Source organism: Lycium ferocissimum, chromosome 1 (genome assembly GCF_029784015.1).
Source record: "Lycium ferocissimum isolate CSIRO_LF1 chromosome 1, AGI_CSIRO_Lferr_CH_V1, whole genome shotgun sequence".
Classification (NCBI taxonomy): Eukaryota; Viridiplantae; Streptophyta; class Magnoliopsida; order Solanales; family Solanaceae; genus Lycium; species Lycium ferocissimum.
The window spans coordinates 677,588-700,201 of NC_081342.1; the positions used below are offsets into that span (position 1 = coordinate 677,588).

The following is a 22,614-nucleotide window of genomic DNA, read 5'->3' on the forward strand; positions in this document are numbered from 1 at the left end:
TAAAATAGCCGTTGCAATGACTAAATATAAAAGAATGGTACTTTAGATTTTTTACACATTAGATTAATATAATGTGGTTGTTATTTTACACTCTTACGCGCCAAACGACGTTTAAAATCACTTGGATTATAGAAATAAAGTCAAGTATATGGGGTAATTAGGACCAATTATATTGTTTGAGGATATGATGATTATAAAACACCAAATTCAAGGAGGTAATTGGGATCATACCTAATGGATTTGAATAAAGCGTGTCAAGTTTAGAAGGGTCTTTAGTTATTCTGTCCGGAAAAAAAATATATGCTCGCTCTCAAACACTTCGACAGAAATGACTATGGTCTATGTCACTGACCATCATCAGTAGCAAGTGGAGCTGCTTCTGTTGACACTAAGTAAGTTCTAACTTTAATTCGTCACAAAAAGATTAGTAAATCTGATAGTACGTTACACTTTAAATTTTAAATTTGTCTCTTGTTATAGATCTTCTCACGTGAACCATTCATTGCATGAGAGAATTAATAATACTGATCACCTCATGTAACGTCTTATCAGTCTAGTGCTTTATGTTTTCGATCTTAACCATGTTAACTAATGGGGCTAAAATAGAGTTATATTATATCTCAAGTTGCATGTTAACTCAATTTACGTACGTTAACTGGGAAAAAAATAGTACTAAATCGAATTTGAGTGAGATAGGTTACTTGACTAACTTTTCCGATGATAAAAGAGATTTTCCTGAAACTATTGGAGAAGATTATGTAATTATATTTTATAATGGATACATACGGTAAATGTGAGATTAAATAGTGTGTGTGTGTGTGTCAGTGTGTGTATTATTGTATTAAGGGTAAGTTTGAGGTTTGAAATAATGATCACATGATTATATGTGTCTCATTGACCTGTACTTCTACATTCCACATCATGCAATTGAGTTAAATCTAAGAACATTAAAGAAAAGAACAAGAAATGTTACTTTCATATATAATCCCAAATTTATGACTTCCGGTCCATTTTTTTATGTAAACCAAATTTTTATAAAACGTTCTCAAGTATCAAATATCAAGAACTCAATTTCATTTAATCAACTAGTGTAAAAATTGATGTGATCTTTTCTCTTTTAAACTAACTTTTCAAACTATAAAATTTACTTATAATATAGGTTATACTAATTAAACTAATATGTACCACTAATGAGTATGATGGAATGAATGTGATCGGGGGGAAAAGGGTGTGTGTTATAAATATTACATGTCTCTTAATATACAACTACATAAGTGGTAAAATGAAAGAAAAAAGAAAGAGACGAAAGTATAACAGTTGCATCAAAACAGAAGACTAAAGAAATATTATATATTGAGAATCCCAGTGAATTGAAGAACCAAACGTCAACAATCAAATAAAAAGCATTCTTTAAAGAGATAATAATAATAATAATAATAATAATAATAATAATAATAATAATAATAATAATAATAATAATATATACTAATGTATAAAAATCACAGAGCTCAAAGTGCACGTAGGAGTCATCTAAGGAAACCAACAAGAATTGTGGTGGAATGACAAGTAAATACTTATTTATTTTTAATTAGAGAGGTCGAGCCTTTTATTATCTCCAATGCTTATGGAGCGTTTCAGCGTAAGTTCAAATTTAATCGGGTCCTAATACAATTACCAAATGCCAGATAAAAAATAAAAGATTCACTTGAGGTATTACTCTTCTCCTTGGTGATGGTCCTTCTAATGAAACCAACAGTTCCAGGGGTAAGATTTATAATACGAAAAATATCTTTGTGTTTTATACTGATAATATATAACGCGTCATTTCAAGATTTCATTTTCTAATAAGATGATTATAATGAACTTTATGTCCCCGAATTAAACACAAGTTCATTAATTGTTTTAGGAACAAAAAATAATAATTTTGGGACAAGATGATAAAGGCAAAGGAACAAAACATAGGTGTGTGGACCTGCTAACTTTTAGCATCTTTCACATTAGTCAAAATTTTAAGTTGCACCCGTGACCCTCATTTGTTTCTTGTGATTATATATATGTGAAGTGTGTGTTTTATTAGAAAAATTATGTGAAGTGTATTATTTTTTTTAATTACGTGTATGTAATGTCATTTCTTTGTTTTCCGTTTCTCGCGCAAAATCAAGAGCATGTTTCAACCAAAAAATCTCATTAACTTTAAGGAATGATTAAAATTGTTTGATAACAAAATGAAAAACTCTCAAACCAAAAGCTTTTAGGATACATATGTAACTTAAATAAGTTAGAAAAGGCATGCAAATAATTCATTTATACACGTTTTTATTTAGGAAAAAAAAGAGAGAATTTTTCTGAGTTGGAAAACATTAGGAGTATAAATTTGCCGTAGTAAAATCTACAAAAAACTGAACTTGATTTATATATTTAGTATATATGACTTTCTCATTAACTTAAATTTACTTTCCAATTAAACTAATAGATGTTCAAAAGGTTGATCACGACAAATAACATGTTATATAAAGGTAAAATTGTTTAATTTATTTGATCGAAATATGCTGTAAAAGGTGAATGATACTCAAAAAATAATAATTCTTGGAAGTGAAACACTACAAAGGAAATGGTTTTCGGATTTCTTTATATTTATTTGAAAATTATTGACAGAAAAAATGAAAGGACAAAGCAATAGATGGTGAAACAAAGGACACATGATTGACAAGCCCTAAAGAATAATCCAAAAATTCAAAAAATGCAAAAAGAAAAATAATTAAAATGCAATTAAAAAATGAGTGAAATTTACTAGGTTTTGGAATTGGTAGGGGAATGTGTCAGATGGACTTATCTTTTGGACCATTTTGTTGATTGTCTCATCATTTTTTACAGTTTGCTGTCTTTTTTGTTCAAACAACCACAACATTCTCGTTAGATTCCATTTATCTTTCCTCTTTCATTTCAAACTTTACCTTCTTAAAATAATATTTGCCAAATTACATTCATCCAATGAGTTTATATGTTTTCATGTTTATATTCCTATGTTTTATTTTGTTGTGAGACTCTTTTCTTTTTTAATATAACCATTTTAGTATTTGAAATTTACTGGGTCGACTAATCTAAATTTGCATCAATGTAGGATTCATTAAAAGAGTAAGTCTTTTTTTCTGGGTTTTTCCCATTCAGGGCTCGAAATCGAGATAGCAAAATTTCATCTATCCCAACACCCACGATAATTTGTTGTGAGGTTGTTTGACATCAATTCAATGTCAAATATGAAAACTACTTCTAAAATGGTGATATTTAAGTCGGTGTTTATACATGATTTGGTTGAGATTATAAAATAATAGTATTTGAACTTGAAGTTGAAAAGGAATATTTGTAAGTTAAAATAGTGTTTGAGCATGAAACAAAGTTGAAATGTAATGTTTACATCATTAGTTTATTTTAAAGATTATAGCAGATTAAATATTTGCTTTATTTTCTAACTTACCAAATTAAGCTTATTTTGGATCGTTAATCCAATGTTCCAGCTTACTTTAATCTGATAGAGTAAAGATTATGCACGCTAACATATAATTTAATCTTGCAAGCCTTATTTTGTTAGTTACTAATTCCACTGATCACTACAAAAAATAGAAATAGGAACAACATCGACCGTTGCATAATAAAAATTTATCAATTATTCTATTCTGCAACAGATTAGTGACGAATCCGTAGTTAATTTATAACTTTTAGTGACGTACGATGGAAAGTTATCTATAACTACCTTTTAGGGAATCTACAATATAAAAAAAATTACACTATCAACGTGTAATAGAAGTTAAACTCTTACCCCCAACCCTTACCCCCTACTCTCACCCCCCCCCCCCCCCCCCGGACACACACACACACAACACACAAAAAACAAAAAAAAAAAAAAAAAAAAACCAACAACAAAGACTCCAGCTGTGGATGTATTGTGGGGGACTAGAAACCAAAAAAGGAAAGATGAAAGAAAACTTTTTCTCATCACCCTCTAACTCACAAGGACCACCACAAAACTCACAAGAGCCACTAAATAAACTACAAGTCTTGGTCTTTCTTTCTCTATCTCTCTTGTGAATACAGTTAGTTCATTTTCCTTTCCACCTTGTACACATGAATATCTAACAATAATCCCAAACTCAACATTCATCTAATGAAACATGTACTCCACTTCCTAAAATTCACACCCTTTTCCCCTTTCAGTTTCCATTCCCTTCTTTAACTGAAAAAGAACATTTGTTTGCTTCTCTATAGAATGGGATCTTTTAGTCCTTTTTTAGTTCTCATACTTCATGTTGGCTTATTGTATGGATCTTTATTAGCTGATGATAATACTAATCTGCAGCTTAATGATGATGTTTTAGGCCTCATTGTTTTCAAATCAACTATTCTTGATCCTTACACAAAACTCTCATCATGGAATGAAGATGATAACTCTCCTTGTGCATGGGCATTCATCAAATGCAATCCAATGAATGGTAGAGTCACTGAACTTAACTTAAATGGCTTAAGTTTATCAGGAAAGATCGGTAGGGGGCTCGAGAAGTTGCAGTCTTTAAAGGTATTATCTTTATCAAACAACAACTTTACTGGTGCAATTAGCCCCGAGTTAGTCTTGCTGACAAATCTTGAAAATCTCAACCTTAGTCATAACGGCCTAACGGGGAATATCCCTGGATCTTTCTCAAGTGTGACCTCTTTTTTACAGTTTATTGATCTGTCCGAGAATTCGTTATCTGGAGCTGTCTCTGATACCATGTTTGATAATTGTGCTGATTCCCTACGTTATCTGAACCTGGCCGGGAATTTTCTTGAAGGTGCATTTCCTAAAACAGTTTCAAAATGCACAAGTTTGAATCATCTCAATCTTTCAAGAAACCATTTTTCTGGTGACCCGGGATTTTCTGGGGGAATATGGGGATTGACAAGGCTTAGAACATTAGATCTTTCACATAATGAACTCTCTGGATTAGTACCAATTGGTGTTTCAATGTTACATCAGTTGAAAGAGTTTTTGTTACAAGGAAATCACTTCAATGGAGAATTATCAGCTGATATTGGCTTTTGTCCGCACTTGAATAGATTAGATTTGAGTAATAATCTATTCACAGGACAAATTCCAAAGTCACTTCAAAAGCTCAATGCTCTTTCTTTTCTCAGTTTATCAAACAATTTGATAAATGGAGATTTCCCTCAATGGATAAGTAACATGAGCAGCTTGGAATACTTAGATTTTTCAGGCAATAGTTTACAAGGGACATTGCCTGATTCAATTGGTGATTTGAACATGTTGAAGTACTTGAGTTTATCTGGTAATAAATTGACTGGTAGCATTCCTAAGGGACTGTTTGCTATAGGATTGGAAGAAGCAGATTTTTCAAGAAATGAGTTAAGTGGTTCAATCCCTTCTGGTTCTGGCAAATTGTTTGAATCACTTCAAGTTCTTGATCTATCAGGAAACAATCTTACTGGGAATATTCCTGCTGAAGTTGGACTTTTCTCCAAGTTGAGATACTTGAATCTTTCTTGGAACAATTTTCAATCAAGATTGCCTCCTGAAGTTGGATACTTTCAGAATCTAACGGTGTTGGATCTTCGGCACAGTGCTTTAGTTGGATCAATTCCTGGTGATATATGTGATTCTGGTAGCTTGGGAATTCTTCAACTTGATGGAAATTCATTCACTGGACCTATTCCTGATGAGATTGGAAATTGTTCATCCCTCTACTTATTGTAAGTACATTTATTCTCATTTATCTCATTATAGTACAGTCAGGCCTATGGATAACAGCCATCCTCTATAACAACCATGTTTTCTGTGGAACCGACCTTTCATGTTATGTTACATTATATGTAGCCAAGAAAATATCGGGACAGACAACGCTGTTACAGAGAGGTTTGACTGTATTTTACTTTGTTTATCAAAACTCAGATGACTAATTCTATAGAAAGGGACATACCTCATTTTGTGTATCACTTTTGCTCTGTTTATTTTCCTATAGTTGTTGAATTGAATGTCAAATTTGTTTAAATGCAGGAGTTTGTCCCATAATAATTTAAGTGGTTCAATACCAAGGTCCCTTTCAATGCTGAAAAAACTCAAGATTTTGAAGCTAGAATATAACCAATTGAGTGGTGAAATACCACAAGAACTTGGAAAACTGGGAAATCTTCTGGCTGTTAATATATCCTACAACAAGCTCGTCGGACGCCTTCCGCTGAGTAGTATATTCCAGAATCTGGACCAGAGTTCATTGGAAGGAAATCTAGGCATTTGTTCACCTTTATTGAAAGGACCTTGCAAAATGAATGTGCCAAAGCCTTTGGTTCTTGATCCTTATGCTTATGGAAACCAAATAGGTGGTCAAAACCAAGGCGATGGAACTTCAAGAAGCAACAACAAAACTTTCAAGCACCATAGATTCCTCAGTGTTTCATCCATTGTTGCAATCTCTGCTGCAGCTCTGATCGCTGTTGGAGTGATGGTTATAGCCTTACTAAATGCTTCTTTTCGAAAGAGGATGACATTCGTTGAAAATGCCTTGGAAAGTATGTGTTCGAGCTCTTCTAAATCAGGTAGCCTAGCTACTGGAAAGCTCATGTTGTTGGACACCAAACCGTCCCCGGATTGGACTAATAACAGTCTTGAATCAATCCTAAACAAGGCATCTGAAATCGGTGAAGGTGTATTTGGGACTGTTTACAAGGCTCCATTGGGAGGGGAAGGAAGAATAGTAGCAATCAAGAAGCTTGTGACATCAAAGATCCTCCAATATCCTGAGGACTTTGATAGAGAGGTCAGAGTTTTAGCAAAAGCAAGGCATCAAAATCTGATATCCTTAAAAGGGTATTACTGGACTCCTCAACTTCAGCTTTTAGTATCAGATTATGCACCACAAGGAAGTTTACAAGACAAACTACACAGTTTAAGTTGGTCCATTCGATTCAAGATTGTGCTCGGGACAGCTAAGGGACTAGCACATTTGCACCACGCGTTTAGGCCAGCAATCATACACTACAACATAAAGCCTAGCAACATCCTCCTTGATGAGAACTTCAACCCGAAAATATCAGATTTTGGGCTGGCAAAGCTCGTGACAAAGCTTGATAAACACGTGATAAGCAACAGGTTCCAAAGTGCACCAGGCTATGTAGCACCTGAATTGGCATGTCAGAATTTAAGGGTGAACGAAAAGTGCGACGTTTATGGTTTTGGGATGTTGATTCTTGAAATTGTCACAGGGAGAAGGCCAGTTGAGTATGGTGAGGACAATGTGTTGATACTCAATGATCATGTGAGAGTTTTGCTTGAGCAAGGAAATGTGTTGGAATGTGTTGATCCAAATATGGATACATATCCTGAAGAGGAAGTTTTGCCTGTTTTGAAGTTGGCTTTGGTGTGCACTTCTCAAATACCATCAAGTAGACCTTCAATGGCTGAAGTGGTTCAAATCTTGCAGGTCATCAAGACTCCTGTTCCTCAAAGAATGGAAGCATACTGAACATGTCACAAACTTCATTTTGACTTTCTATATCATTTTGTTTCCTATAAATCCTATTACTTATATATTATGTTAACCTCCTAATTTGATGTTTTTGGACTAGATACTGATAGAGAGTTTTGTACTTCTCTGTCATTTGATGAAATATATGGGAGGGTTCAAGACTTCAATCTTGTTTGCTTGTTTGTTCTCTCCTTTTTCTTTCTTCCTTTTTTTTTTTTTTTTTTTTAGATGAAATTTATTGGTTTTCACTTAACTTTCTACAATAATTTGGAAGTAAATTTGTGAAATACTGTGCATTTGAGTGAGAAAAGATATCTATTTTAGTGAAAGTGGATATAAGTTTATAATTAGAGTGCAAGTGAGAAAAGGTATCTATTTTAGTGAAAGTGGATATAAGTTTATAATTAGAGTGCATTTGAGTGAGAAAAGGTATTTATTTTAGTGAAAGTGGATATAAGTTTATAATTAGATGGTTATTACTTCTGTATGTGGTCCTTTGTGCCTAAAGCATTGACAGAAATCACTTATAATTTATATTATATTGAGTGAAATCTCTGTTTAAACTTTCTTTATAGTATCTTCTTCCTTCATTTTTTTCTGATGGCACTAACAAGTATCGATTATTTTTTTATTTTTTTGCTATAAAACATTGAGATTTGAGTGTCGTAATCATACTTTGGCATCTATAATATGGAAAGTCTTTGTCTTTTCTACGTGATAACTTGGTATCAAGACTACACAATTTTGAATACAGTTATCTCCTGGCCACCTGCTACATATTAAAGAGTAGAAAAAGGTAACATAGTCAATAGTACACACACAAATTATTAGAATAAGCTTTTTCTCCTAAAAAAATCAAGTATCACTACCAACTACTATAATTTTTATAGGCTTGTATGAACATCATTCTGATTATTGAATTCAAAATTTTTTGGACTAACCATATATGGTATCAGCTATCGATCCACCTATTTCTACTTTAGTGTAGGTGACAATAGGGAGTATCGTGATCAAAAGATCAGTCAAACTTCTCAAAAGCCAAAAGCATTACTAAGTTTTTTAGTAGTGGCAGAAATTATATTTCAAAAACGGGAAAAAGTAATTTTTCCCCAAAAGCACTATTGTAACCTTGATCAAGCACAACTCTAAATATTAGTGTCAAATTGATTAATCAAATACAAACCGTTGCTCTGAACAAGAAGAGAGGACTCTTATTTTCCTCCTCCCTTCGGTCCAGTTTGAACCTATCCCAACAACGAACACCCTCCTACTGCAAGGTGAGGCTCTACTCTTCCCCTAGAATCCTCTCCGGGTCAGAGGAGCAACTAATCATAGTCTAGATATTGAACGACGAACATTTGAAACAATTCCTTGCCTCACCCTGAAATGAGAGGGAAGATCAATTTGAGTCGAATCCTAGACCCGATCTTGAATCCTATACCGGTTAATGATGCGATGAGGAAAGTTTTCCTTTTTCATCAATGCCAACCCAGTGGAGGCTCGTCCATGCCCAAACCGGATGGGCCTTCGAATTACCCCTACCCTAGCTCTATAATTGACTTGTCTTGCTTATGTCGTTTCGACGACGCAAGGCCTTCAATTTACCCTACCCTAGCTATATAATCCACCCGTCCCGCTTATGTTGCTTCGACGATGCTTTTTCACCCTCTTTGCTCTGGATAGGAGCTCTGGTGGACCCGAGAATCCCCAATTGCATTGATTGAATGGGACATGGGAGAGAATTCATCTTAATGCAATTTGATTTGAAGTGGAAAGTCATTCGCTCTCCAAACGTACTTTTCCGAAAAGCACTTTCCAAAATAAATAGATTTTGAAAGCTTAGCCAAACAACCTAGTGTCCCAACAAAAACTTCTGGATATGAACGTTTCTAAAAGTGTGCACAAACAGCTGAATTGTACGAGAAGAAGCAATCTTTTTTACTCAACAATGTGGGTATTGAGAGATTTTCAATCTCCATTTCCAGACGATTGATCAAAAAACGATAAGGTCATCGATACAGAGATACCTATTCCTTCTTAATAGACTAGATGTAAATCTTCACATTTATATGTCCGACTGGAACTGAAGAACATAAGATAATTTGTCTTCAATTTCATTTCCTCAGCTTGTAGGCTACACTTGATGGCAATGGTAGAAGAAAATAACAGCAAAAGCTAAAGAAAGAATAAGACGCCTACAGAGAAAAGGTCATTCTCTTTCCCTCTCAACTCAGTATGTGAAAATAACGGCACAAAATCTAAAGTACAAAATGCCCACTCAAAACTTGCTCAGTTCTCGTGCAGAGCCTTCATCAGATATAATCTACTGAAGCTTTGTCCCGCAACTCTGCAATCCCCATAGAAACAAGTTCATGTCAGAAGAAACGAAAAATTACAGGAAAAGGGAACAAAACCAGGAAGAACACAAACAGAAGACAAATGAAAGCGTTGATAAATGACAAGCCCCTGGTATCAAAAGTGACCAACACAAGTAAAAGAAATAAGCCAAGGATCAACTTACATTCAGCCATCATGTGTCAAACTCAAAGATAACGGCCAACAGTAAGCAAATAAGACTGCAACTTACCCATTAATCTGGTTGCAATAATTTGCAATTTGATTGGTTATGAGAAAGCTATCCAACCGCGAGGGCTCTGGGAGTGGCTTAAAGACGGGATTTGAGGGATCCTCTTCTGGCAGTGGCTCTTCTCCAGCAGCTTTACGTGCCATGTTCTCAGCCCTGTAAAGAACGGAGACCAGATTAAATGGATATAATTAAATGTGAACAACGAAGGACCTCTAATTACAGAAATTATGACATACAAACTTCACTAGAGCATAGCTAAGCAAGAGATTCAAGCTTGACTGCAATTTAAATTAAAAGCATCTAAGGATGTAAATAACAAATCCCGTTATCAATTTGTAGCAATTGGCAAAGGCCTTTCTCTTCCTATTCCTATGAAATCTTTGTCTGCTAAAGTTGACTCGTAATATTTCCCAAGTAACTAAATATTACACCTCAAGAAGTTTCAAATCTTCTGTAAACTTTGGCTGCCCCACTAAGCTTACAAAACTGCTGTAACCCTTTTTTATAACCCAAAACTGCTGAATCCCTTTTTTTATAACCCAAAACTGCTGAAACCCTTCTTTTCAAAATGTCCTGGAAAAGTGACCAACTACTAATATGCCAAAATAAAAAAGATACCTCCTCTTTTGAAGCCAAGCTTGCTGCTGAGCTTGTTGACGAGAAAGATTCCGGTAATAGAATTGGAACTGCAAATAAAGTTTTAATCTTAGTAAACCATCACACCTATTTGAACACTAGAAAAGGAAAGATTGACCCAGGAAGAGAATGACAAACCTTTTGTTGTTCCATTGACAAATCATCCATGCATTCAATCAAAAATTCCACATTCCTCTCCAAATATGGATTGGTTGATAATTGCAGGCGTTCATAATCACACTGACACAATGAAGGAAAAAAATATTTGGGTCACAGGTTGGCAACATATATGGATATTCAGTATTCTGCCAAACTTCAGTTACATTACCTGAGTTACAGGTGTATCGGGTTCCAGTTCGGTCATAAAGGCACTAATGAGTGCAGAATTTGAAACTTTTATCTGTCAAAAAATACGAAATTAACATCTACAATAAAATTGAAGACTTCTGCTGATTTCCTGACGTAGGAACTATGTACCTATACTAACACCAGGCAGGCAGGATCTCTACATGGCATTACTCAAAACAATATGCAATTCCAAGAATTAGCATGGCAGCAATGCAAGTGTCAAATCTGACCTTAGTAGGAGGAAGAAATTTTTCGAAAACCACAGAAAAGGAGAAAAAGGGGTTCCCTTGGGAAAAGGGTAATAAAAGTATAAAACTACATTTCTATATGTGAATCAACTTATCTTCAAGTCAATACAACTGTCTCTGACATGCAAAATGGTAACAGGTTATGAAGCAAAGAACGTCGGTTTACGAAAAATCTAGCACAAAAAGAATCTACATACGATGACAGAAGTGCCACAGAGTAAACAGGATAAGGAAGGTTAGAAGCATACTGGTATCTCTTCAAATATGTCAACCCATGAAAGATTCTTTTCTCTCAGCCTATAACAAAAAACAAATAATAGCAATTAAAATGAGTTTACTTTATTTAAACTAGTAAATTGAGTTTAATTTATTTAAACTAGTACCATAAGTACATAACCGAGCAAGTCAAGAATAAACATTCAAGTCAAGAATAAACATACTTCTCTCCAGTAAAGTTGTTGCTCTTGTAGAGTTCCATGAAAGAGTCAGAAAGCTTCAGGGCTTTCAACGCTAAGACACCTTGGTTGGATCTCGAAGGATCATAGATTATGCAGACACATCGTTTTATATTCTCCTGCAATCACAAACATCATAGAGTCAGTACAGAGAATTGTTCACATCAATAGCAACTAATGAGAAAAATAGCACCTAATCAAGCCAACATTTATGGGGGAAAAAAAAAAGTATCAGCAAGAAAACTTTTTAATTTACGGTACCAAGTGTTTCATATTTCAAATAATCAAGAAATGAGGACTTGCTAGTATGTTTTCCATGCAAAAGATAATACATAACTTAAGCAAGAATTAACAAGTAACACCAACTCGTGACTTGATTTTAAAATATTTTCCATGTATGTTTAATTCAAGCAACTGATCAGGAGTTGACTTTGAGCAGCATCTTAGTCCCCTCAACTTCCTAAAGGGGTTACATTTCTCATGTTGTTTTTAAAAAGGGACTCCGTATCCTGGTCGGTTGGGGCTTGCCCTGCTAGGGAACCAGCAGGAGATTAGTAATAAAAAGCATTCGTTTATACAGGTATAGTTGAGGTCCGTGCAAGCAAGCCCAGACACCACCATTATCCTGAAAAAAGATCATTTACTCCTTCACCAGCTGTTGAAATGGGTCATGAAGCAGCTATAATTTTGGGTTATGGATGATTACTTTCTACTGCTTCCAGATTCACTATCCAACATGATCGATTGTTAGAATCTGAAATTTACAAGGCTCACATTCAAGCTTAATTCCTTTTCTGCATATATGATTGGTCCAATTCCATGAGCTTTTCCTCATCCTTGCCCACCAAGAAGGTTATAGCCCTTCAAGATAAATATATTTACATGGTCCTTAATTCATTAAATTCATTAAAGCCAAACAAACAATTCCCGTTTCTCATTTTCTCTTCCAGCGACCACCAAGTTATTAGTTAGTATCTTTTATCAAATATGTTTTTGGTATGATCACTCAATGGATTTTGAGTCTTAAGCTGCAAATGGGTGGTTAAGGCACTTCAGGGGCAGTACTCTTGCAAATCTTCAGATAATTTGCATGATACATTGGTCTATCAGGCGTAGAGCCTTAGTGTTTAAACTTTAAACTAGAAGGATAACATAATCTGGAATGCCTTGGGCTCTTTTAGCATATCTCAAGAAAACGGTTTTATAGTGTTGTTAATTTCAGTTAATTTCATCCTTCCCTTTTCTTCCTAGGGCCAGCAGGAAAGGGGTCGCAACATGGCATTTTCTAAACTGAAAATGACTTGCAGGATAAGTCCAGTATATCTTAGGTCGCTGCAGAAACTGACAAGTTCAGAATCCAACAATGAGAGATGGAGATGGATACCTGGTAATTCATGAAGGTCTCTATCAGTTCCACAGTCTGATAAGAACCAAACAAAGTTGATTGATACCTGGAAAACAACCACCAATGAGATCCATATTAGGAGCAAATTAGTAAAAAAGTAAAAGTTAAGATGACAATAACATAGAAAAGAGGGGGAAATAGAGCAAGCTTTTCATGTCCTTTTTGATATTGTGTAACACGCAAGACTGACTATAAAGTAAGAATGTTTTCCTGCAAATAGATTCATTGTCGTTGAGAACAAGTCTGACAGCAAGAAACAGTCCTTGTTACATCATTAATTAAAGCTTAGTAATCAGTATTATAGAGAACTAGCCCAAAAACAAACATATTCTTAATAAGAAAGAAGGATAAATAGTGTCTTAATAGTCAAAAAGCTCTCTTACCAACCAACTGTGTTGTTGTCAACATTAACCTCCCTCAGGCATCGCATCATTTCAAGCTGATAATTAGCACCCTCAGCTTCAATCTCCTCATCTTCCTCACGAACCTGAGCAAAAGTTGTTAAAATAATTTAAAAAAACATTTTCTGTATAAATAAGAAGCAAGAAAGACCAGACTTCACCATACCGGAAAGGGGAAACAGTTAGTGACTTCAAGAACACTCCCAACATCCAATCCAAGGAGTTGCCCAGTGACCAAAGCCGGTGAAAACTCCTGGCAATGCTTTATTATTTTCAAAATAACCTGTAGCACAAAGTTTGCTTCAGAAAAGTACACATGAAAAGGCAGTCTATGGATGCAGCAGATATACTTTAAGAAGAGAGAACAAATCACTTTTTTCCCCACCCATCTTTCGCTGTGCTATGTCACATCTTTCGGAAAATTGTAATAAAACATTAAGGATATACATGTCTATTACTCTCTCGATCCCTTCTAACATGTCCTACTTGTGGTTTGTCCAAAATAGCGTCCACTTAAATCAAAAAAGGAAAAGATTTGATGCTCCACCTCTCTCAATAGAAGAAGATGCAGAAGCCTAACATCAGTAGAAGCCACTAAGTTACACGGACTCTTCGAAAGTGTTTCCACACCCGTATCGGATCCTCCAAAAATACACTACTTTGTAAGGATCAGACACGCACCCGACGACATTTTAGGAGAGTCCGAGTAACTTAGGTAAAAGGGAGAATGTCTCATGCACGGGAGACTTCTGAACTTCTACTAGGCTACAAACTTCCACAATGATGCTGTTAAAAGCCATGAATATTAGACAAAAAGTACGGCCTAGTGGTTCCAGCAAATTAAAATCCGTGAGCATGAGTTTGGGATGACTACCGTTCCACCAACTATGTGCACAAGGTATAATTTGTTTGATCCTTGCAAAGAAATTAGCTACATTCTTTTGTGGAGAACATGAAGGTTAAAGGTAAGGCAGCAATTGACATTGAGGATTGTTGCACCACTCATGGTTTAGACAAAAACAATTCTTGATGAATGGTCATCCTTGAGGACAAAGGGTAAGCCATAAGGAAGGATATTGATGCATACTAAACTAGAAAGAAGAATCTGGAGAAAAGAAGAGGAGGAAGGTCAGCATAGCAAAGACAAAAGTTGGAGGGAATACAAGAGCCAATACACAGTTATAGTCATCTATTGCAATTAGTGGGAAGTTATGGTAGCTTGATTCAGTTAATTAGTAAGAGCAAGCTAGCACACAGGGTACATGCTACCTCCCGCCAGGGCATAAACAACGTAACTCTGCCCACCAAATTTTAGGCGCATGTAAACAATTCACCTAGCGTTCTCCGTCCTGGGATTCAAAACTTGGTTCTCAAAGGGACTGCAAGCCACCCCCTTTTCTGCAAGAGATCACTCCGTACTTTTTCCCTTCTTTTGTTTCTACTTTTCAGTTGGATTTCTGGGATTGTCACTGAACCCAACTAGGAAGCTCTTGAGCTTCAATTGAGCTCTAGATTTCTTTATGTATGATTTCACAGCCTAAATTATACACAAACATAAAGAAAGAAATAGATAGTGCACCTACGGGTGAAACCTAGTGGTCAATAAAGTGAACTGAGGATCAGGTTCAATTCTCGGAGACAAAAACACTAAGTGCTCGTTTGGTAGCTGGTTAGAGTTATGCAGGGATTCGTTATGAGGGATTTTATGTATTATTTTATATAGAGACTAATTATGCAGGATTTAGTTATTCATCCATTATCCCAAATTCTATCCTGCACAAAATAATACATTAGATTTTCTTATAACTTATACATTTATTAGTTATACGAAACACCATATTAGACGTGTTGAATTTTATACATAACAAAATAATGCTCCCAAACATGAATAACTTGTACTTATTACCATTATATTTTATGCAGGATAGAAGATGAAATAACTGATACATAAATAACTAATGCAATAATAACTAATCCCTGCCTAAAATAACACATAGATTTCCTCGTAACTAATCCATGTATTACTAATACGCATACCAAACAACCCCTAAGGGATCTTTTCGCTTTTGTCCAATCCTTGGTGGACAGAGTTACCCGCTAGCACAGTGGGAGGTAACAGATACCTCTGGAATCACCGGTAAGCTGACCCGAACATCACCATTATAAAATTAAAAAAAAAAAAAAAAGAGGAGATATACAAGTCCTTCAATCTGAACAACTCTGAGAGGAGGTGCAGTAGCTTCCTCTGTAGCTGCGACTTGCAAAAACGACCTCCCTGTTGCTGCAAATCAAATTCAAACGGATTAATTAATTGCTAACTACACATATTAAACAAATTACTCTTTGTATTGTACGTACGATTTGCCATGAGTGAAGAGAAATTAAGTACAAAATCGACTGAATAGCAAAATCAGTCAATTTTTGAGAGAAATATTTGAAAACCGAAACCCTAATTGCTGGTGAGGGGTTTGTTGTGATAAGAGAGAGGCGTTATTATTAATGGGCCGGCCCAATTCTGCTTGGACAACGATTGGGATTGAGTAAAACTTTCACGGTGTAACCCATTTCAACTCGGTTTGTAAATTTATTTAACTTCTAATCAATTTTGGACACTTAAATTGAAACAGACTGAGTAACTTGTATTCAATTTTGCAAATATCAGACAAACAGACAGACTAATGTGACGCCTCCTCCCTGTATGAAAAGTGAATTTAGACAGAGTGGTTATGGTTGGAAAGCTTGAAAAGATTAGCGAATCACCACTAGTCTCAAATGGATTTGTTAAGTTTATTGTTAATTTGACAATTACATGATTCAGATTAGTTCTTTATGATACTTGAAACTCATATATTAAATATGACCTCATTTGAAGTAAATTCGGGCTTAAGAATCATATGTTAGATCGTTGAAATTCGAATAATAAATTATTATTTCTAAGCATAATTGGCTAAACGTCAACAATATGTGCCTGTAAGTTCAGGAAAAAATATTTGAACTTCAACCATATATACCTGAATTTAAAGCAAGCATACCTAAACTTCAGCCTATAAGCGAATAGACTTGCAAAATTTTATAAATTTAGATCATGGCTTAAACATTGATTCCGAAGTCTGCTATTTGCACTCTTATCACTTGATTGGACCATCTTTAAAACTTGTGAACATTTGGGGACACTAGTGCCTAAAGTTTTGAAGCGGTTAAACTTACAAAATTCTATACACTATACACTGCATCTATTACTTAAACAAAGACTCTAAAATCGGCTATCTATGCACTTCGACAAGAAAAAAAATAAAACTTAGCTGATCGATTATGCATCACAACGGTAGCTAATTACTGCCAATTCTGGCTATCTTAAAAGTGAAATGAATTTGAAATCCCATATTCATTGCAATATAATTTGACTACAAAGAAAAATGACAATAAACAGAAAAGGCCGTTATATATATCTTCTCAGTCAATATACTTGAATACAGAACATAATCACAATAAGTACAAGTATTACATAAAAAGATTAATCTCAAAGGCATCCTTTGTAAAACAATATTTATCTAGCTTATATCTTAGCTAGGAATCTCAAAAATCTGAGATAACACAAATGAATACTTACTATACTCTTTGTTTTGTAATCAAAATATTTGATTCATTAATGACATTATAGATTGAAGACAAAAAAGAAGCAAAAATCATAGTTCATTATGAACATTACATTCTTCAATTTTCTGTTCAATTTTCTTGTCATTTGAGTTGAGGCACTCTGCTTCTCGGGATGAACGTAACCGGCTATAATGCCCGTGGCAGAGTTGCAGTATACCTCAGTAGTGCCATCTCTAGCCTCTAAGTTGACATTGTCCAGAGTAATGTGGCTGCAAGGCACGGTGTCACTACACGCGAATTTCATCGCCTTTTTGCTCTTTGTTGTTCCAGTAACGTTCCGATAAAGTACTTCACTTATCTCAACTGCAGATGTCTGTAATGTCAAAATAAACAACACACATTTTGTCATACTTCCCTTTCTCAACAACATAAGCACACACAGTTAACTTGAGATTATGTTACATGCCTGATTTTGGCAAGGTTTTTGTGAGTCGCAATAGAATTGATCGATGATGATTGGGTTCGAAACATCTTCCATTTGTACATTTTGGAAGCGGACTGCTCGAACATAGCCAGCTCCTCCCTATGAATATTAAGGACTTCACATCAGTCTCAACATTGAATCTAAATGCAATCTGAACAAGGGACTAATTTTTGTGTGTAATTAAACTGAGGTTATGACAAGAACGTATAATTACCTGCCATGTTTTGATTCTAAGGCCATTTGTGGTACCTTTGAGGAATGCAAAGATCCAATACTACTCTATTCACTATGCCGATAGAATCATCCTTGCCAAGGCTCCCAATGCTGCGAAAGGATCAATCATGTAACAGAACAATTGAGGGAACATAGGTGAGAAGAATAATTCATCTAATTATATATTAGACTGTATGAGTATTCTTAAACGAATGGGACGGGCCTAAAGAATAGTGTGTGGGAGATAGCTACGAATTTTTCTTAATTGACTCTAAAGTTCAGTGTAAAAGTGTACGGAGAGGGAAGTAATCTCCTTTTTTATTAGATATTCTTCGTTTTCTTTGCCAAATTTCTCACTCTTTCCGTGAGGCAAAATCTCACCACACTACACTACACTTCGACACAAGAGAAGAGGACATTGACACTTTTTTTTTAATTATTATTATCAAGGGGTGATGTACCTGGCCTCTTTCCTTTACCTTTAGTAAGTTAAGAGTATCTTCTCTTATTAGTCCTTTCAGTCAGTTCCTTTTCGGTTAACTACTCAGGATGAATCGCCCAGACGCAATCTCAAAAATAAGAATACACTATTTCACAATAGTCTTGTCAAAAGTAAACCATTTTTTGAACATACTTTATAGATATTTTTAAAAATAGATGCATACGCGAACACAACCATACCTGATTCCGTGACCAGGACCACAATAGATTTTCTTCATCTTGATATTGGAACTAGCATTGACAATTGATACACAATCATCACCTACATATATAAAAAAACAAGTTAACAATAATTATTCTCTAATCATAAGACACATCATGAAATTTGTGTATGTCCATACACAATGCAGGTAAATCAGATCGGTGAAACTTGTAAAATTGCATAAGTAGTAGTGATGTAGTTTTAGTAAATGCCAGAAAAATCAAGACATAGGACTCTCCCAAATTGCTGTGGCACCAATGTGGGATCCTCCAAAGATGCACTACTTTTGGAGGATCCAACACGCACCCGATGACATTTTTGAAGAGTTCGAACAACATAACATATAGAGGAAGAGTCACAAAAACCTGTCCCAATTTTGCAGTCTTGGAGTACAATATTTGTTGATTCACTTATATGGATTCCATCAGTATTGGGACTATCTCCAGGAGAAGAAACCTTAACACCATTTACGCGTACAGAGTCCGACCGCGAAATGACAAAATGCATCTGTTGGCTATTCCGGAATGTAAGGCCCTTCACCCTTATACCTGAGCTTGAGTCTATGGTTAATGCCTGCAATTTGAAGTTTATTTTCTCATAAGTTGATTAAGAGGTTAAGAGTAATAATAAAAGAAAGAGTAAAGACTATAACATAATGCCCTTACTCTTGGTGCTGATTTGCAAGGCTGTTATCAACACACACACACACAAACAAAAAAAAAAAAATACAAAACAAAGAAAAGAAACAGTTAGAACATCATCGTTAAATAATTGTGTCCATCAACAGAGGTGAACCTAGGAGCTAGAGTCATTGAGTTCTGAATGAGTGTGAATGTGTGATCCTATTATATGTACATAACAACTATGTCTCAATTTCAAACAAGTCGTGGTCAAAATAAATCCTCACCAACTATGTTGCTCTGTTTTAGCTCATCTAATATTGTGCAAAATTTATTTATTTTTTTAAAAAAAGGAATACTGGTATATAGATCTCTAACATGACTACAAGTGTCCTAGAAAGTCTAGAACCTAAAGTAAACGTACTAACAGGACTAAAACGTATTCTCAACTAATTAGTATCGCATATATATATATATATATATATATATATATCTTTTTCTTCTGTTATACCCTATTTTTGACTAAGTCTACATGGATTCCAATATATTTGTAGGTCCTTTAGACAACTACCGTCCATGTGATATTATCTTTAGGCATACGTCGTCCCTTTTTAACGTTATATGTATATATCAAGCAAAAATCAATGAGTTCAGTTGAACATGCAAAGTCCGTCCTAAATCAGCCTCTGTCGACAAAAAATTAAAACAACATAGGGAGTTAGCATTATTTTATATATGTTACATTGGACTTGTTTTTCTTGCATGATGCTTCCCACCATTTGCTGCCTGATCCATCAATAATTCCATTTCCTTGGAATGTAACTCCTGTTAAATTGGTGAACACAAGCCAAGCTTTTGTACTCTTTGGATCCCAGTTTTCTGGATCATTTGGTGCTACTATGGTTCCTTCAACCTGTTAAATAAATATATTCCATGTTCAATTTATGACAAAATAATGCATCAGCAAGCTGGTTTGATAAAATGTAAAAGCTATAGTAACGAACTGTTTGTCCATAAAAAAATCTGTTTCGTCGAAAAAGAAATTCAAAACATTATTTGGTTACATGCCAGATTGTTTTTGCAAAATTTCGAAAATGAGTTTTTGAAATTGATTTTGACTAGTTTTTCAAGTGAAAAATCATGTCCTTCAAAAAATTTTTTTTTAAAGTTAAATACATATCCAAACGCAATACTCTTTTTCAACTAAATTTCAAATACTACTTTTTTTATATCAAAAATTAAACTTTTTTTTAATGTCCAAATGCCTACTAAGGTAATCGGTCATTTATAAGTGCATTTTCATTTATTTAACAGTTCATGCCACTTTACGTACAAAATACTAGTGCAAGTTACCAAAATAAACTTTGACGATCACTTGTATTTTTTAGCATTACTCACATAGTTTAGTTGCTTTAGTACGGCAAAATGTAATTTTGTGAAATTAATTACCGTTATAGCAAATAAAAATCAATAATCATACGTGAAATTAATCCAATAATAACCTGGATGATCAGTCCGTTGTCACAAGGCCCATTAAACCTAGTTGCATTTACTAGATAAGTGCGTCTTGAAGGGACCAGAAACACTGATCTTCGTTTTGAACAAGCTTGTTTCCATGCATCTTCAAAAGCCTGAAATAATAATAGTAGCAATTTTAGAAAGTAGAATAAAGAAAGCAACTTTAGCATCTACCGAACCGCAACCTATGTTGTTCGGATCCTCTAAAATGTCAAGATCATGTCAAATCTTTTGAAAATTCAATGTTTCGGAAGGATTTGACAAGAGTGCAACGGTCTTTTTGAAGGATCCGAGCAACACTAAACATTATAATCAATGATACTCAAGATGAAAATTTTGATTATTACAATTACTAATCACTACTATCTCTTTTTCAATTTGTGTGACACTCTTTCCTTTTTAGTTTTTTAAAAGGACAATGACATTTCTCTATATTTACAAACAATTTACTTTAAACTTCTCATTTACTCTTAATGAGATGATTTGTAGCTACATAAATTTCTAAGGCTTAGTTTAGACCGTAAGTTTCAAAAGTTTTTCTGTCGTTTTTCGTTCTTAAATGCGAGCCCGGTCAAACACTTAAATATGTGTGTGTGTGTCTATATATATATATATATATATATATATATATATATATATATATATATATATATATATCTATATTATCTTTTTGTCACACCTCTCTATAACAGTCTTCCTCTATAACAACGTTTCACTATAAAATCCAAGTTTTTTTTAACCAATTTCAATGTTGTCGCTATAGTAGCCAAAGAATATCCGAACAAGCAGCACCATTATAGAGAGGTTTGATTGTACAATCTAAATCCTTTAGCAAAATCTAAAAACATATTAATCATTCACCTTGGTGTCATCTGAAGTTCCATCACCAGCTGCACCAAAGCTATCTACATTCACAAGAACTTTATTGCCTCTACCATGTTTCCATAGATCAAATAGTTCATCTTCATCTTCATTATAAATGTCAGCAAAATCTTCAAACTCTGGTAAAATTTCCTCTTCAAGAATATTCTTCTTCTCATGTGCACTTACAAGAGACACCAATAGAAAAACAAGAAACAAAATGAAGAGTATCTTTGTCTTAGCCATGTTGGTTTAATTTTTAGTGTTTTGTGGTTTTGTTGTTTCTTTGCCTATGATTTTTGATAAATCAAGTGAAAACCATAGTATAAATATTTATACGAGATGTATTTAGTGGTAAGAATTGGAGGATTTAGTGGGGGGTTACGTTGTATAGCTTGGCTTGAAAGTACATAAAAGTTAATCGTTGTTACAAATTTTCTACATATCCGTACTTAAAGTGTAAGATTAAACATTGTTTTAAGATCTTTGCTTTACTTCTCAGACATGATCCAATATGCTATTCACAAGTCAAAGTGCTTCCGGTAAATACATCCTTAAAGCTCCACTTAATTTCGAAAATTCCCATATATACGTGATTTAACTTCTTTAAACTGATAATATAAAAAGATATTTATACTATTAGATCGCCGAAAGATAACTATGAGGCTTTTTGGATTGACTTATATTGGGTGCTTTAAGCTAAAATAACTTTTAAGGACTTTTGTAGTGTTTGATTAAAGATAAAATAAAGTGTTTTTAAACACTTATTTTTACGTCAAAATAAAAAAAAATAAACTAAAAGCCATAAATTATAAGCTCATCCAAACAGGCTCTATGTTACCTAGCTGGCTGATGACTTGTATCAGATTTGTCCAGTATTTCAGTTGCGGTTTTGTGACATTGTCAAATGTCAGGTTTGTGACATCGTCAAATGTCCCTTGATTCATAGTCGTGGCTATTGTCCAAATGATTCAGTTAATGTAGCGTTTGTGATCGAATGTCTGCTTTTAAGTATTTTATTGAA

At 34.5% G+C, this 22,614-nt stretch overlaps 2 protein-coding genes and 1 pseudogene across 2 annotated transcripts; 1 reads left to right on the forward strand and 2 right to left on the reverse strand.

Annotated features, from left to right (window-relative positions):
• The first annotated feature begins 3,965 nt into the window (after window positions 1-3,965).
• On the forward strand, window positions 3,966-7,681 carry LOC132067685 (probably inactive leucine-rich repeat receptor-like protein kinase At3g28040). The gene is made up of 2 exons (XM_059461364.1): window positions 3,966-5,742; window positions 6,047-7,681. The coding sequence occupies exons 1-2, from the start codon at window positions 4,265-4,267 to the stop codon at window positions 7,509-7,511; spliced, it is 2,943 nt and encodes a 980-aa protein (XP_059317347.1). The 5' UTR covers window positions 3,966-4,264; the 3' UTR covers window positions 7,512-7,681.
• A 1,879-nt stretch (window positions 7,682-9,560) lies between these two features.
• Window positions 9,561-16,122, reverse strand: LOC132068487 (eukaryotic translation initiation factor 3 subunit H). The gene is made up of 12 exons (XM_059462442.1): window positions 15,953-16,122; window positions 15,793-15,875; window positions 13,761-13,877; window positions 13,577-13,680; window positions 13,173-13,239; window positions 11,774-11,907; window positions 11,582-11,630; window positions 11,066-11,137; window positions 10,876-10,977; window positions 10,720-10,787; window positions 10,102-10,254; window positions 9,561-9,861 (listed from the first exon to the last, which is right to left on the reverse strand). The coding sequence occupies exons 1-12, from the start codon at window positions 15,960-15,962 to the stop codon at window positions 9,804-9,806; spliced, it is 1,017 nt and encodes a 338-aa protein (XP_059318425.1). The 5' UTR covers window positions 15,963-16,122; the 3' UTR covers window positions 9,561-9,803.
• A 910-nt stretch (window positions 16,123-17,032) lies between these two features.
• LOC132067778 (probable polygalacturonase At1g80170) lies at window positions 17,033-21,955 on the reverse strand (annotated as a pseudogene).
• Window positions 21,956-22,614: the final 659 nt, after the last annotated feature.